The 15,294-nt window shown below is 42.0% G+C and overlaps 1 protein-coding gene across 2 annotated transcripts in view; it reads right to left on the bottom strand.

Moving 5' to 3' along the window:
- The window catches only part of LOC132399122 (general transcription factor 3C polypeptide 1-like), an 83,373-nt gene that overhangs the window by 28,138 nt on the left and 39,941 nt on the right, over nucleotides 1-15,294 (bottom strand). For both annotated transcript variants that reach the window (XM_059979119.1, XM_059979120.1), the window contains exons 20-27: nucleotides 14,788-14,932; nucleotides 14,314-14,449; nucleotides 12,752-12,830; nucleotides 10,661-10,849; nucleotides 8,765-8,925; nucleotides 7,977-8,119; nucleotides 4,565-4,646; nucleotides 3,386-3,498 (exon numbers count right to left, since the gene is read on the bottom strand). In XM_059979119.1, coding sequence (XP_059835102.1) covers nucleotides 3,386-3,498; nucleotides 4,565-4,646; nucleotides 7,977-8,119; nucleotides 8,765-8,925; nucleotides 10,661-10,849; nucleotides 12,752-12,830; nucleotides 14,314-14,449; nucleotides 14,788-14,932 — 1,048 coding nt within the window. The remainder of the gene's footprint in view (nucleotides 1-3,385; nucleotides 3,499-4,564; nucleotides 4,647-7,976; nucleotides 8,120-8,764; nucleotides 8,926-10,660; nucleotides 10,850-12,751; nucleotides 12,831-14,313; nucleotides 14,450-14,787; nucleotides 14,933-15,294) is intronic.

Raw genomic sequence — 15,294 nt, 5'->3', positions numbered from 1 at the left:
GTCCAGGTTCTGCAACTTCTCTATTAGGATTGTGGGAATGATGGTATTAAATGCTGAGCTATAGTCGATCGATAGCATCCTGACGTAGGTGTTTGTGTTGGCTAGATGGTCGAAAGCCATGTGAAGAGCATCTGCCGTTGACCTATTGAGGCAATAGGTAAATTGCAATGGGTCCAGGTCCTTGTTGAGGCAGGAGTTCAGTCTAGTCATAACCAACCTCTCAAAGCATTTCATCACTGTCGATGTGAGTGCTACCGGGTGACAGTCATTAAGGCAGCCCACATTATTCTTCAGTTTCACTGGTATAACTGTTGCCTTTTTAAAGCAAGTGGGAGCTTCTGCCCATAGTAGCCCATAACATGTGGGCAAGTCTTATAGATCAAACTAATTGATATGAAAGAAACCTTAAGTCTGCTGTGCCCAAAACATATAGCTTACTGATCCTAATCAGTGCACTAGTAACCCATTAGCTTCTGGGAACTGATGAATGTACATCATCATGATAATATTCCAAATGCACGGCATTACTGTGAACTGTTAGAAGAAAATCATCTCCCAAAATTATGTACAATGGGACACCGAATTCTCTGTAAAAGATTATGTGTACACATAGTTGGCAAACTTAATAAGTGATCAGAAAATAAAATTCTTAAAATTTAATTTTAAACCTAATGTATTCATTTACAGACTCCCAAAACTTCACATTAATGGTGCTTGCAGTACTCTGAGGCACATAACAGTGCTGGATCATTAAAATCTATGCTATTAATCTCAATATTATAAGACCATAAGGCATAGGAGCAGAATAAGGACATTTGGCCCATCTAGTCTGCTCCATCACGGTCGATTTATTTTCTCTCTCAACTCCATCATCCCCACCTTCTGCCCGTAACCTTTGATGTCTTTACTAACCAAGAACCTACTAACCTCCACTTTAAAAATACTCAATGACTTGGCCTCCATAGCCATCTGTGGCAAAGAGTTCTACAGATTCACCCAACTTCTGGCCAAGTCAAGTCAAGTACTATGCTCTGTCCACCAGAGAAAGCAGGATCTCCCAGTGGCAACACATTTTAATTCCACGTCCCATTCCCATTCTGATATGTCTATCCATGGCCTCCTCTACTGTCAAGATGAAGCCACACACAGGTTGGATAAACAACACCTGATATTCCATCTGGGTAGCCTCCAACCTGATGGCACGAACACTGATTTCTCTAACTTCTGTTAACGCCCCTCCTCCCCTTCTTACCCCATCCCTTATCTATTTATTTATTATTCCCCCTTTTTTATCTCTCCATTTTTTATTTTCTCTCTACCCCTCTCACAATCACTCCTTGCCTGCTCTCCATCTCCCTCTGGTGCTCCCCTCCCCTTTCTTTCTCCCTAGGACTCCTGTCCCATGATCCTTTCCCTTCTCCAGCTGTGTATCCCTTTCACCAATCACCTTTCCAGCTCTTAGCTGTATCCCTCCCTCTCCTGTCTTCTCCTATCATTTCAGATCTCCCCCTCTCCCTCCCACTTTCAAATCTCTTACTATCTCTTCTTTCAGTTAGTCCTGACGAAGGGTCTCGGCCCGAAACATCGACTGTACTTCGTTCCTATAGATGCTGCCTGGCCTGCTGTGTTCCACCAGCATTTTGTGTGATTGTTCCAGCGAGATGTTGAATATATCCGTCAGCTGGGCTACATAGTCTTTCAGAACCCGGCCTGGTGTACTGTAGGGCCCAACAAGAGAAAATCTACAAATGCTGGAAATCCAAGCAACACACATAAAATGCTGGAGGAATTCAGCAGGCCAGGCAGTATCTATGGAAAGGGAATACAGTTGACATTTCAGTCCACACCACTGACTGTACTCTTTTCCATAGATGCTGGCTGGCCTGTTGAGTTCCCCAAGCATTGTGTATATTATTGGGCCCTGCAGCTTTGTGTGGGTTGACTCTGACCAGGGTCTTCGTCACCTCAGCTTCAGCAAGATGGAGTGTCTGCTCCCCTGGGGAGGGGGAGGGGGAAGAGGGGTGCCTTCCTCACCAGCACTTTGTTCTGTGCATCAAACCGGATGTAGAAGGCAAGGCACACTTGTCTGTAACCTTCTGAATTCCCTGCCACGTGCAGCTCATAGAACTTAGAATAGTACAGCACATTACAGGCCCTTCGGCCCACAATGTTGTGCCGACCCTCAAACCCTGCCTCCCATATAACTCCCCAGCTTAAATTCCTCCATATACCTGTCTAGTAGTCTCTTAAATTTCACTAGTCTATCTGCCTCCACCGCTGACTCAGGCAGTGCATTCCACATACCAACCACTCTCTGAGTGAAAAACCTTCCTCTAATATCCCCCTTGAACTTCTCTCCCCTTATCTTAAAGCCATGACCTCTTGTATTGAGCAGTGGTGCCCTGGGGAAGAGGCGCTGGCTGTCCACTCTGTCTATTCCTCTTAATATCTTGTATACATCATGTCTCCTCTCATCCTCCTTCTCTCCAGAGAGTAAAGCCCTAGTTCCCTTAATCTCTGATCATAATGCATACTCTCTCAATCAGGCAGCATCCTGGTAAATCTCCTCTGCACCCTTTCCAATGCTTTCACATCCTTCCTATAGTGAGGCAACCAGAACTGGACACAGTACTCCAAGTGTGGCCTAACCAGAGTTTTATAGAGCTGCATTATTACATCATGTCTCTTAAACTCTATCCCTCGACTGATGAAAGCTAACACCACATAAACTTTCTTAACTACCCTATCTATTTGTGAGGCAATTTTCAGGGATCTGTGGACATGTACTCCCAGATCCTTCTGCTCCTCCACACTACCAAGTATTCTGCCATTTACTTTGTAAATGGTATTGCAGAAGTGTCTGTAAATTCTCTGAGAATGCTACCGTTCTGCCTTCCCGATGGAGCAGGAAAGCACAATATTTTCCTCTCTGAGAGCTGTCACACCCCCCGATCCAAAGGCAGCATCACAATCCCTCAGTCATGGCTTCTGATCTGCCCTCACCCAGATGTGTTTTGAAATGGTAACATCCTCAGTTCACTCTATGTAGCTGGTCACAGAATCCACAGATGCCTCAAAGTTAACATGGTTGCCATAGGTAGCAGCCTCCCTGAACATTCTCCAGTTCATATTATCAAAGCTGTCCTGCAGTGCAGAGATTACACCCTCAAGTCAGATTTTCACCGCCCTTAGAATGGGTTTGACCCATTTGACACATGATCTGAGAGACCATTGTGGACCTTATAGGCACCACGTATGTTAGATTAAAACAGGTCTAGTGTATTCCTCCTTATCTCTGTTCTAAAGGGATATCCTTCTGAGGTTGCGCACTCTGGTCCTACACTTTCTCACTATAGATGAAAGTTTCAGACAAAAAGAATCACACCTGGCAAATAACTCCTGCAGTGTATCAGGAATCTCGATATTTCCAGATCCGATTGTAGAGCTGAATTTTTCTCTCAGTTTTCTGACAAATTCTTGGAACTCTTCTGCACAAACCTGTTCAAATACAAGTTATTTTGACGCATGAAAATTTCACAGCAAGCTCAAATGCACAGGCATAAAACAGAAAATGTTTGAAACACTCAGGCAGCAATTGCGAAGAAAGAAACAATTAACACTGCAGGGCAACACACACAAAATGCTGGAGTCAACTCCTGATGAAGGGTCTCAGCCTGAAAAGTTCATTCTTTATTCCTTTCCTGCTGAGTTCCTCCAACATTTTGTGTGTGTTACTCTAGGTTTCCAGCATCTGCAGATCCTCATATTTATGAGACTGCAGGGAAAAAAGCCCCTTTGTCAGAATAGGAAAAGAGAGAAACAAATTTGCTTTAAATCTCAGAGAGCATGGGGAGGCTCCCATTCTGAGGTAGAGAGATTAATAGGAAACATTAATGATTTTTTTCCCTCTCCATGCTGTTGCTTAACCCGCTGAGCACGTCCAGCATTTACTGTTTTTATTTCAATGAATATTTCTAAATTTAACCTCAGTTTTCCCAGTGTGGGATCTTTATTTTGGACATTCTCAATCTCTGATCTGTAGTCAGGAAAAAAACGTGCAGTTTTAATCAGCTTAAGTCCATAAGAGCATAAGATAAGAGCTGAATTTTTCTCTCAGTTTTCTGCCCATTGAGTCTGCTCTGCCATTTCATCATTGTGATCCATTTCCCTCTCAACCCCATTCTCCTGCCTTCTTCCAGTCACAGTTGACACCCATACTAATCAGGAACCTATCAAAATCTACCTTAAATATACCCAGTGACTTGGCCTCCACAATAGTCTGTGGCAATGAATTCCACAAATTCTCCACCCTCTGGCTAAAGAAATTCCACCTCAGAAATGTACATCAGAAATATATTTAAATGTACCTGACAGCATTTATTTAATAACTGGGAAGATTTTAATCTAACTTCAGGGTTTGGGTGCCAGTCTAAAACATTCAAGATGCTTCAGTATTTGAATAAACAATACACTGAGTCATAAACAAAAAGTCCAGCTTCAAGACTTTACCCTTTGTTTTGTTTTGTAAAACACACACAATAAAAACAGCACAATGCTCAATTACCTTACAGTCTTGGTAATTACCCTTCTTGCTCATGATTTCATCGATTAAAGCGTGGTCTTCATAGACTTCAGCAAGACAAATTCTGTCAACAGTTAAAAAGAATAAACTATTTAATATTTTTAAAGAGGAACAATGGTATTGCCAGTGGTATTACTGGCAATTTGATCCAGATATGGCACCTGTTAGCATGCTTGAGATTATAGAAATAGAACACAGAAATCTACCGCACATTACAGACCCTTCAGCCCACAATGTTTTGCCGACCACGTAACCTACTTTAGAATTTGCCTCGAGTATCACAGACTATGCACAGCATACAGGGTACACAGAACATAACTCAACACTTACAGTGCCAGAGACTGGGGACTGGAATTGGTACATTCTCCCCGTAACCACATCCAGGTGCTCCAGCTTCCTCCCTCATTTCAGAGATGTATGGATTAGGGTTAGCAAGTTGGGTTAGGCATACTACGTTGGTGCCAGAAGCATGACAACACTTGCAGACTGACCCCAGCACATCCTTGGAGTGTGTTGGTTGTTGACGCAAACGACACGTTTCACTCAGTGATTTGATATTTTGATGTACATGTGACAAATAAAGCTAATCTTTATTTCTTAGAATCAGGCTAGTTAAAGCATGCAAGCCTGATCCCATTTCTTTTTGCACATCAACACAGCTGTTCATATTCCCTCATCAGATCAACATTTAACAAATTTTTCAGAAGCAAATATTATCCCAGGGTATATCAACTGGACACATGTTGGAAAGAAGGTGGTTGAGCTGTGCTCTTCCACAAATTGCATTCCCCTGCTTTTCCCCTCCCTGCAAGGTTGCTGGCTTCTGCCCCCCATGGTAACTCTGGGCCACAGCACAGATGTGGCGGCAGTTTAGATGATTTAACTACTGGAATTCACTGTAACAGGGCTGTGGTAATGTGATCAGACTTAAATAGAGACAGGGAACCATCCAGGTCTCAAGACATACAGATGGAAATGGACCGAATCTCTTGGAGGGGGAACACCTTCCTCCTATTTTCAAAGTATGAGTATTGGTTGTACTTTAAGTGGGAAACCTACACTCAATAACCACTTTATTAGACACCTCTTGTATCTGATAGAGTGGTCACTGAGAGCACGTTTGTGGTCTTCTGCTGCTGGTGCCTATCCACTTCAAAGATCAACTTGTTGTTCAGTTAGAGATGCTCCTCTGCACATCACTGTTGTAGCATGCGGTTATTTGAGCTACCGTCACCTTTCTGTCAGCCTGACTCCTCCTGGACATTCTCCTCTCACCAATCTCATTAATAAGGCAGTTTCACTCACAGTATTTTATTTTTAAATTTTTCCACACCATTTTCTGTAAATTCTGGAGAGTGATGTGCTTGAAAATCCTAGCAGTTTCTGAGATACACAAATCATGCTGGCTGGCACCAACAATAATTCCACAGTCAAAATCACCTAGGTCACATTTCCTTCCCCATTCTGATGTTTGGTCTGAACAACAACTGAACCTCTTGACCATGTCTGCATGCTTTTGTGCACTGTGTTGCCACCACATGATTGGCTGATTAGATATTTGCATTAATGAGCAGGTATACAGGTGTGTCTAATAAAGTGGCCACTGAGTGCAGATACAGAGTCAAAATTCACCAGACAACAACACACACAAAATGCTGGTGGAACACAGCAGGCCAGGCAGCATCTCCCTACAGATGCTGCCTTGCCTGATGTGTTCCACCAGCATTTTGTGTGTGTTGTTGTTTGAATTTCCAGCATCTGCAGACCTCCTCGTGTTTGCTCTCAAAATTCACCAGTGTCACTTTGCTCACACTACCAGGCCTGACACTGAAACGAGATCAGCTTTGTGCTGCAGAACTATGCCCATTTAGAATCGCATGAATGCACAATTTCATTTATCTGAAGAGGCCGAATTGCACTGGTCTTTCTCCTGCTACAAGTGAGAAGTCCAGGTAAGAATGACATAAATTCTACAGCAAAAATAACAGTAAATTGGGTTTGAAAGAACAGTTACGCAAAATTAGCTGCTCTTTAATTATACAAAATTAGCTTTATTTGTCACATGCATCAAAACCTACCTTGAAATGCATCATTTGTGTCAACGACCAACACAGTCTGAGGATGTGCCGGGGCTGCCTGCAAGCGTTGCCAGGTTTCCAGTGTTAACATAGCATCCCCGCAACTTTTTAACCCTAACCTGTACGTCTTTGGAATTTGGGAGGAAAAAGCAGCACCCAAAGGAAACCCACAGAGACACAGAGAGAATATGTTAACTCCTTACAAACTGTGGTGGGAACTGAACCCTGATCATTTGTGCTGTAATACCATTACGTTAACTGCTACATTGCCAAGCATCACAATCGAACACTGTTTTGTCATTTAAATCAAAAGGATGAGAGCTATCTGCAAATGCTAATATGAAAGGAACAAAAAAAATACCAAGTTCAAAGAAAATTATCAAAGTACATACTGTATAGGTGTCCATGTACAACCCTGACATTTTCTTGAGAACATACTCAATAAATCCCTAATGGAATAATCGATGACAGACCACACCAACTTGGGTGTTCAAACAGTGTGTAAAAAAACACAAACAATGGTATTACAAAAAAAACACAAACAAACATGAGATGAGCAGTACTTAACAGTGGTTGTGGGAACATTTCAATGATAGGGCAAGTGAAGTTATTCCCTTTGGTTCAAGAACCGGATGGTTGAGGGATTGGAGCTGTTTCTGAACCTGGTGTGAGTTCTGAGGCTCTTGCACCTTCTTCCTGATGGCAGCAGTGAGAAGAGAACATGTTCTGGTGGGGGGGGTTCCCTGATGATGGATGCTGCTTTCCTGTGACAGTGTTTCATGTAGATGTGCTCAGTGGTGAGGAGGGCTTTATCACTTATGAACTAGGCCATATCCATTACACTCTGTATGATTTTCCGTTCAAGGGCATGGGTGTTTCGATACCAGACTGTGATGCAGATCTCTGTTACAGATCTACAGAAGTTTTTCAAAGTTTGAGATATCATGCCAAATCTTTGTGAAACGAATGCGTTCTTTAGTCACAGTCAATCAATAAAGACTAATTGACGCATGCAATATTAATTCAACAAAATTTAAGGATTAAATGTATATATCTCATGACAACAGAATCCTATAAAATACATGATTGCGACCGCAAGAAAAAAAACCATGGGCAGAATAAAAGTACAAGATGGAACAATGCTGGCTTAATTTGGTAGATGAAAAGGAAAAGCCTTGTGCTGAACTAAAACACCAAATGGATCATTTCCAAAACCAATCCCTTAAATCATCTAAGCAGTGATTTCCATATTATGCTTCAGCTCTTCTTGTGGCTGTACTTTATCAGCATTTGTAGCTCCAAAGCAGTGGCCTCACCTGTAATTAAGCATTGTCTGGGGATTCTTGAGGATGTAGCGAGATCTACGGCCCACAGCAAGAGAGGTTTTATCCAAAGCCTCTTCAAAATAATCGTGCAAGACATCTCTGACCGTTTGCCAAGGAACAAAAGGTCCTTTCACCTAAATGCAAAAACAGATTTTGTTTCCAAAATTAAACAAACGTGCATTCATGGAGATTTCACCTGAAGGTTTTTACCTTTTTGAAGATTGATGAATCAGGGAACACTATTTGCATTACACAGGTCCGACTGGATATAATGTGATTTCAGTCAGGGACTAGAGAAACACCTAAGAGTTACTTTGGAATTGTGGAACAGAGAAAAAAAACCTATCTCGGGGGATGGGGGGGGGCACTTAAACTCCCACAAACACCACTGTGCTTTAGGAACAGACAGCCAATTCACAACAGGAGGCCAATTCAAAAGCTTTTACTTCTATTTATACATGCACAAAGATACTCCATTAAAATCATGTGACATAAAACCCTTACTATTGTTAAGCTTTCAGTAACAAAATAAACGTTTAACAATTAAAACTTTACTTTTGAAAATCCTGCAGAATAATAATTGTTAATCCGAGCTTGAAGTGCTCCAGTCCCTAACCCTACTTTTCCCATTGACATGATTGTCTTAAGATGTTTCTTGGGAAAGCAACTAGCATGTCATAGCAGATGCACCTGTATTGCTAATTTGGACTGCAACATACTGAACCATTAATATTTTGCTACTTTATCATTTTCGAAAGAAAATGTGTTTAATTGCTTACTTTTTTGTTGAGTACGTGGCTGGCTACTCGGCAAAGCATGAGCAGACTGTCTTCCTGTGCAGTCCAGGTTACGCGGAGTTTGGTCATACGACGCAGTGCACTCTTATCCGCGTCGTCTGTGAAACGAAACCGTTTTGCCTTCCCCTGTTGTGGAGCTTCCTCTGCAGGTATCAGTGAAGAACTATTACTAGAAATGAGAACTTCCAGCAGCTTTATTAAGAATAATTGTGGAACCAGGGGAGCCAAAGCCTCTGCATTGAAGGTGGTTGAGGCGTGAACTAATAAGAGTTATAAGGTTATGACAGGCATAGCAATACACACAAAATGATGGAGGAACTCAGTACTCTTTACCCTCCCCACTTTATTTTAGCTTCTTTGCCCTTTCTTTCCAGTCATAATGATGGGTCTTGGCCCAATTATCAGCTGTTTATTCCCCTCCATTGATGCTGCCCCTCCCCCTTCTTTCTTTTTTCATTCCTCTGTTAACCCTTTCTCTTCTGCTCACCTACCCATCACCTCCCTCTGCCCCCCCTTTCTCCCATGGTCCACTCTCCTCTCCCATCAAATTCTTTATTCTTCAGCCTTTTACCTCTTCCACCAATCACCTCACAGTTTCTCAATTCAGCCCCCTCTCCTTTACTTATCAGCCTTCCCCCTCACCTGGCCCCATCTGTCACCTGCCAGCTTGTACTCCTTAACCCCCCCCCCCCCCCACAACCACCTTATTCTGGCTTCTCCCCCTTCCTTTCCAGTCCGGATGAAGGGTCTTAGCCTGAAACATCAACTGCGTATTCTTCTCCATCGATGCTGCCTGACCTGCTGAGCTCCCACAGCATTTTGTGTGTGTTGCTCTGGATTTCCCAGCATCTACAGAATTTCTCGTGTTTATGAGAGGCATAGATGAGATAAACTCCGCCATGGATGGTCCCAGGTCAGCTGCAAAAGGAAGAGGGTTGGGCACACAATTAGCAACCCTATCCCACAAAAAACCCAGAGCTACAGAAACGGCATCAGAAGTTCCAAAGACCTCATCCCTGGGAGAGGAAGGACCTTCAAGTAAAAGACTTATGAAGTTGTGTGGTCAAAGCAGAAACTACAGTCTGATCAACACCCCTTCCGCTCAGGACAGAGGGTTCTGGCAAGTTGCTATTGGTGGCCTAAGCCCCAGTATAGGTAATGGGCTTAAGAAAACTGATAAGGTAGGTAGTCAAAACCTTTCTCTCCCACCGCCCCGAGCTGGGGTATCAAAAACAAGGCAAAATCGGTTTACAATTCTTCCCTCTCAAAGGACTGCTGTAAAACTCCATGTCCTCCAAGGGATGACACCTACACCCTGGGAGATGCTGTCAGAACACTCGGCATGCAATGGTAATCGATTTTGTACTGGTAGGTGCAGCAGCTGTTTTGCACTGTAATGGAGGGAATGTATGGAATTTTCTGTGGATGGTCAGCCATACAGAATGGAAACAAGCCACTGAGTCTACACTGAGCATCCAGCACCCTTTTATACTAATGTCCACCATCTAAAAAAAATGGACTAGTCACATAGCGAGGGTTAGCTGACGGCATCTCACAGTTCTTTAAGACAAGGGCTTCAGATGCACAGGAAACCACCAGCTGCAGATTCCCCTCCAAGTCTTAGACCACCACAATTTGGGAAATTTACCATTGTTCCTTCATCAGCATTGGGTCGAAACCCTGGAATTCCCTCCAAACAGCACTGAGGTGTAGCTCACTAGCATTTCCCTCCCACCCCAGGGCAAAAATGCTGGCTTAGGTGGCAAGGACCAGATGTCAAAAAAAAGTAATACACTAAAAAGTGCTCTAGAAGTCAATATTACAACTGTTCCTCAGTCTTGAAAGGAAGACACAATGGCACAGTAATGAAACCCTCACCTTTCTTCTTCTTTTTTCTTGTTTTCTTCCCACTCTCCTTTTCAGGTCGTTTTCGTTTCTGCCCTTTTCCGCCAGCTACTCGCTTGTTTCGACCAACATTGCTCTCTTTTTCAATTCGGATTTCTTCCTTATCCCTGGTAAGGGGTCCCTGTACAGACCTGAGCATCCCTAACATATTGAACTTGTTTCCTGTATCAAAGCAAATCCCAGAAAGAAAGCAGAAACATTAAGCACAAAATACCTTGTTTATAATGTTCCTATCTTCCAAAATAGTGTCAAGAAAATTATGGAAAACAGTAATAATTACAAAAATGCTTTTTTTAAGAAAAAGCATACAACAGCAGTTATCATTTGCCCACTAACTTGTTGCTTATCAGTAATTTGCCTACTGATTACTATTAATATTAAAAAAAGCATTCAAATAGATTAAAGTAATGAATATTTATCAGTGCAGTGCCATGCAGTTATACTACATTTAACTGACATTTAACTGATGAAGGATAACGTAATTGCAATTATGTAAAAAAAAATGTGGACAGCTTGCTATTTAAAGATGCCTGGTACAGCTTCAGTGACCCATGTTCAATCCTGATCTTTGATTCTGCCTACACTGAGTTTGCGTGCTTGCCCTTTTATGGCATGGGCTCCCTCTGTGTTTTTCAGTTTCACGTCACATTCCAAAGACGTGCAGGGTGTTATGGTCAATTCTGGAGGCATGGTAAAAGTTTGATGGGAACATGGGGAGAATGTTACAGGGAAATTTAATGGGGAACAAAATTGCCCCATGAGCCATCACGGTCTGGAAATGGCCTTCAAAGAAATATAGTAAAAATGTGCATAAACTAAATCTGATAAAGAAATAACCTATAAATTATTTCCCCCCCCCATCTCTGTTATCATGTCAATATTAAGCTGGTGTTTGCACAGAATAATGTTAGTTTAATAGGTGAACAAGATGATAGAGCTATAGATCAAGTGGATTGCCTGAGTCGCTTTCCAGGGTAGAAATGGCTAATATAAGGGGATATAATTTTAAGATGATTGGAGTAAAGTATAAGGTGGATGTCAGAGGTTATTTTTTTTTAAATCACAGAGTCATGGGTGTGTGGAATGCCCTACCAAGTATGGTGGTAGAGGCAGATAAATTAGGAAAATATAATAGAGGGCTATGTAGGAGCGAAGGAGTAGATTGATCTTAGAGTAGGTTATAAGGTTGTCACAACATAGTGTGCCAAAAGATCAGTACTGTGCTGTAGTATTCCATGTCCTATAGTTGAATTTAATTTTCTTAAATACATAAAATTGAAACTACAACTTAAAGTTTTGTCACAAACAAGGAGACCGCTTCGCTGAGCACCTACGCTCTCTCTGCCAGATAAAGTGAGATCTCCCAGAGGCCACCCATTTTAATTTCACTTCCCACTCTGACATCTTGGTCCATGGCTTCCTCTACTGCCGCGATGAGGCAACACTCAGGTTAGAGGAGCAACACCTTATATTCCATCTGAGTAGCCTCCAATCTGATGGTATGAACATCGATTTCTCAAACTTCCAGTAATGGCCCTCAACTCGCATCTTCACCATTCCCCATTTCCATTTCCCCCTCTCACTCTATCTCCTTAGCTGCCAATCACCTCCCTCTGGCACTCCTCCACTTCCCTTTCTTCCATGGCTTCTGCCCCCTCCTATCAGATTCCTCCTTCTTTAGCCTTTATCTCTTTCACCAAACAACTTCCCAGCACTTTGCTTCATCCCTTCACCTCTCCTCCTGGTTTCACCTATCACCTGCTTGTATTTCTTCCTCCCTTCCCCTCACCTTCTTACCCTGACTTCTCATCTTCTTTCTCCAGTCCTGATAAAGGGTCTCAAACCAAAGCGTCAACTGTTTACTCTTCTCCACAGAAGCTGAGTTCCTCCAGCATTTTGTGTGTGTTGCTTAAAGTTTTATGCCACGCTGACCTCATATTTCATGATATCAGAAGACATGAGCTATTAATCCACTTTAGTACTAACACTACTCACAGATTCATGCAAGTATGCAGTAAAAAATCTTAACTACAGATAGCTTTATCTGAAAGAAAAATACTTTACCTGCAACTGCAAGAGGAAGAGAATGCTTGTTAAGGAAACTCTGTAATCGCATTGTGCTGCTCTCAGGGACACTGAGGCTCTGCAAAAGCAAAATTGAATTAGCAGTATGATTTATACTGGTAATAATAAAAACAAACCCTGCTCATTTACTTGTCTTTGCCAAGTAATGACAGGGCTCCATTCCTGTGAGCTGTTTCTAACTTGATCAGTTCATATGTGGAAATGTGACTATTCAAAGTTCAAAGTAAAATTTACATGTATCAGAGTACATACATGTCATCACGTATAACCCTGAGATTCTTTTCTTGCGGGCCAACTTAAATTTAAACAGATTCAATGACCAACAAACTATGCAAATACAAATAGAAATAAATAGCAATAAATAACGAGCATTAAATAACAAAATAAAAACTCCTTAAACTGAGACCATCAGTTGCGGGAACACCAGAAATAGAGTGAGTGTAGTTATCCCGTTTTGCTCAAGAGCCTGATGGTTGAGGGGTAGTAACTGTTCTTGAACCTGGTGGTGAGAGTCCTGAGGGACTTGTACCTTCCACCTGACGGCAGCAGGGAGAAAAGAGCACGGCCTGAGTGATGAGGACCTTTGATGATAGATGTTGCCTTTTTAGGTTTCGTGTAGATATGCTCAATGGTCAGGAGGGCTTTACCCACGATGTAATGGGCCGAATCCACTAACTTTAGTAGGATTTTCTGCTCAAAGGCATTGATGTTCCCATACCAGGCTGTAATGTATTCAGTCAGCACACCTTCCACCATTCATCTATAGAAACTTACCAAGGTTTTGATGGCATGCAAAACCTCTGCAGACTCCTGAGTAAGGAGAGGTGTTGTTGCGCAATCACATTTAAATGATTCTGAACACCTCCGACAGAGCAGAAGATGTCCACAGCCCTGCAGCAGCTGGCAGGCAATGCCTACTTGGTCTCCCAAAAGCTTGTCTGTATGTACAGGTTGTACATACAGGGTTCATAAGCTGGGGAAGGACCTGTAGTCAATAAGGCACAGTGGGTTAGCCCTCAGCTCATCAAATCCTTCGCTGTATTCCCACAAGCTACTTTCCCTCAGCATTCATCCAGTCTTTTGGAAGTCCTGAACAAATCAGCTCTCTGTTGCAGCAATGATGATTTTTTCTGACAGCAAGTTTAATGGAGTACTTATTTCAAGATGTAGCAGGCTAGTAGGCTCTTCCAGCCCAAATTGTCCAATTACCCCCACATGACCAATTAACCTATCAACCCACATGTCATGAAATTGGGAGGAAACCTGAGCACCTAGAGCAAGGGTTCCCAACTTTTTTTTTAAATATGCCATGGAGCCTTACCATCAACTGAGGGGTCTAGGTCAGGGGCTAGGAACCCCTGACCTAGAAAAAAACCCCATATGGACACTGGGAGAATATACACTCTCCTCACAAGTAGCAGTGGAATTGAACCCAGGTTGCTGGTGCTGTAAAGTGTTACACTACAATAACTCTCCCTTGCCTCCCAATTAAGATCAACATATTTTTAAAAACAGATCCAGCTACTTCTGTTTATATCTACCTTTTTAGCATTGTTCATAATATAACTGGTCCAGATCCAGTTTCGCTTCAGATGTCCAAAGAAACTAGAATCGAGGCCTCCCGCTCCAAGACCGTCACCTGGAAGTTTCCCGTCTTCCATCAATTTCCGACTACCCCTAGAGGGATTAAGAAAACAAATCACTAAAAGCAGCTAACTGCTCAATAATGACAAGCAAGAAAATGAACAGAGAGCATTAAGGAGGCTGGGAGATGGAAGGGTGTGCAAAAAGAGACCAGGCAGAGAGTAGGGAAAGAGACAAATACAAAGGGATAAAGTGCAGGAGGAAAGAAAACATAAAAAGATAAATTGTTTTGCAGTTAAATTATCTAATTTTTCAGGAAAACAACCAGCTCACAGGTGGAAAGAGAAAGGAATAACAAGTAAATTGAATAAGATACTGTTATTAATTAATCCAGTATTATTGACTTGGTATCTACAAGGACCAAAACGCACGTTGCATATTCCAGCAGAGAACATCTGTTCTCCATAGAGTTCTTTGCAGTTGCGTCCTGATCTATCTCCGGGTTAAGCACAGAGTCTTCTGCTCCCTCAGCAGCTGTCTGACCACCTTTATTTAAGCGAGGAACCCTAATGACACCTGTAAATAAAAAAGTGCAGAGCTTACAAACTCAAGGGATTTTATTTTTTTTTAAAAAGCCAACATATGAATTGAAATCGGGTACAAATTCCAATTTGTGATAATGGATTAAAAAAGCAATGCAGCTTTAACTTAATTCTATTCTGATATGGGTCTGTCCCTTACATTTTCTGATAAAACTTTGCCAGAAATCTCACTGAATCAACTCTAAATTCTTTTATTTCCTTTAGACAGATAGTGACACTGTGTGGCCAAAACATGTATAGCAATAAACTCAAAGCTCAAAGTAAACCTATTATTAAAGTACATATACAACTCTGAGATTCATTTTCTTGTAGGCATACTCAGTAAATCCATAACAG

Source organism: Hypanus sabinus, chromosome 9, assembly GCF_030144855.1.
Source record: "Hypanus sabinus isolate sHypSab1 chromosome 9, sHypSab1.hap1, whole genome shotgun sequence".
NCBI classification, from domain to species: domain Eukaryota; kingdom Metazoa; phylum Chordata; class Chondrichthyes; order Myliobatiformes; family Dasyatidae; genus Hypanus; species Hypanus sabinus.
This window is presented reverse-complemented; position numbering and strand designations above follow the sequence as displayed.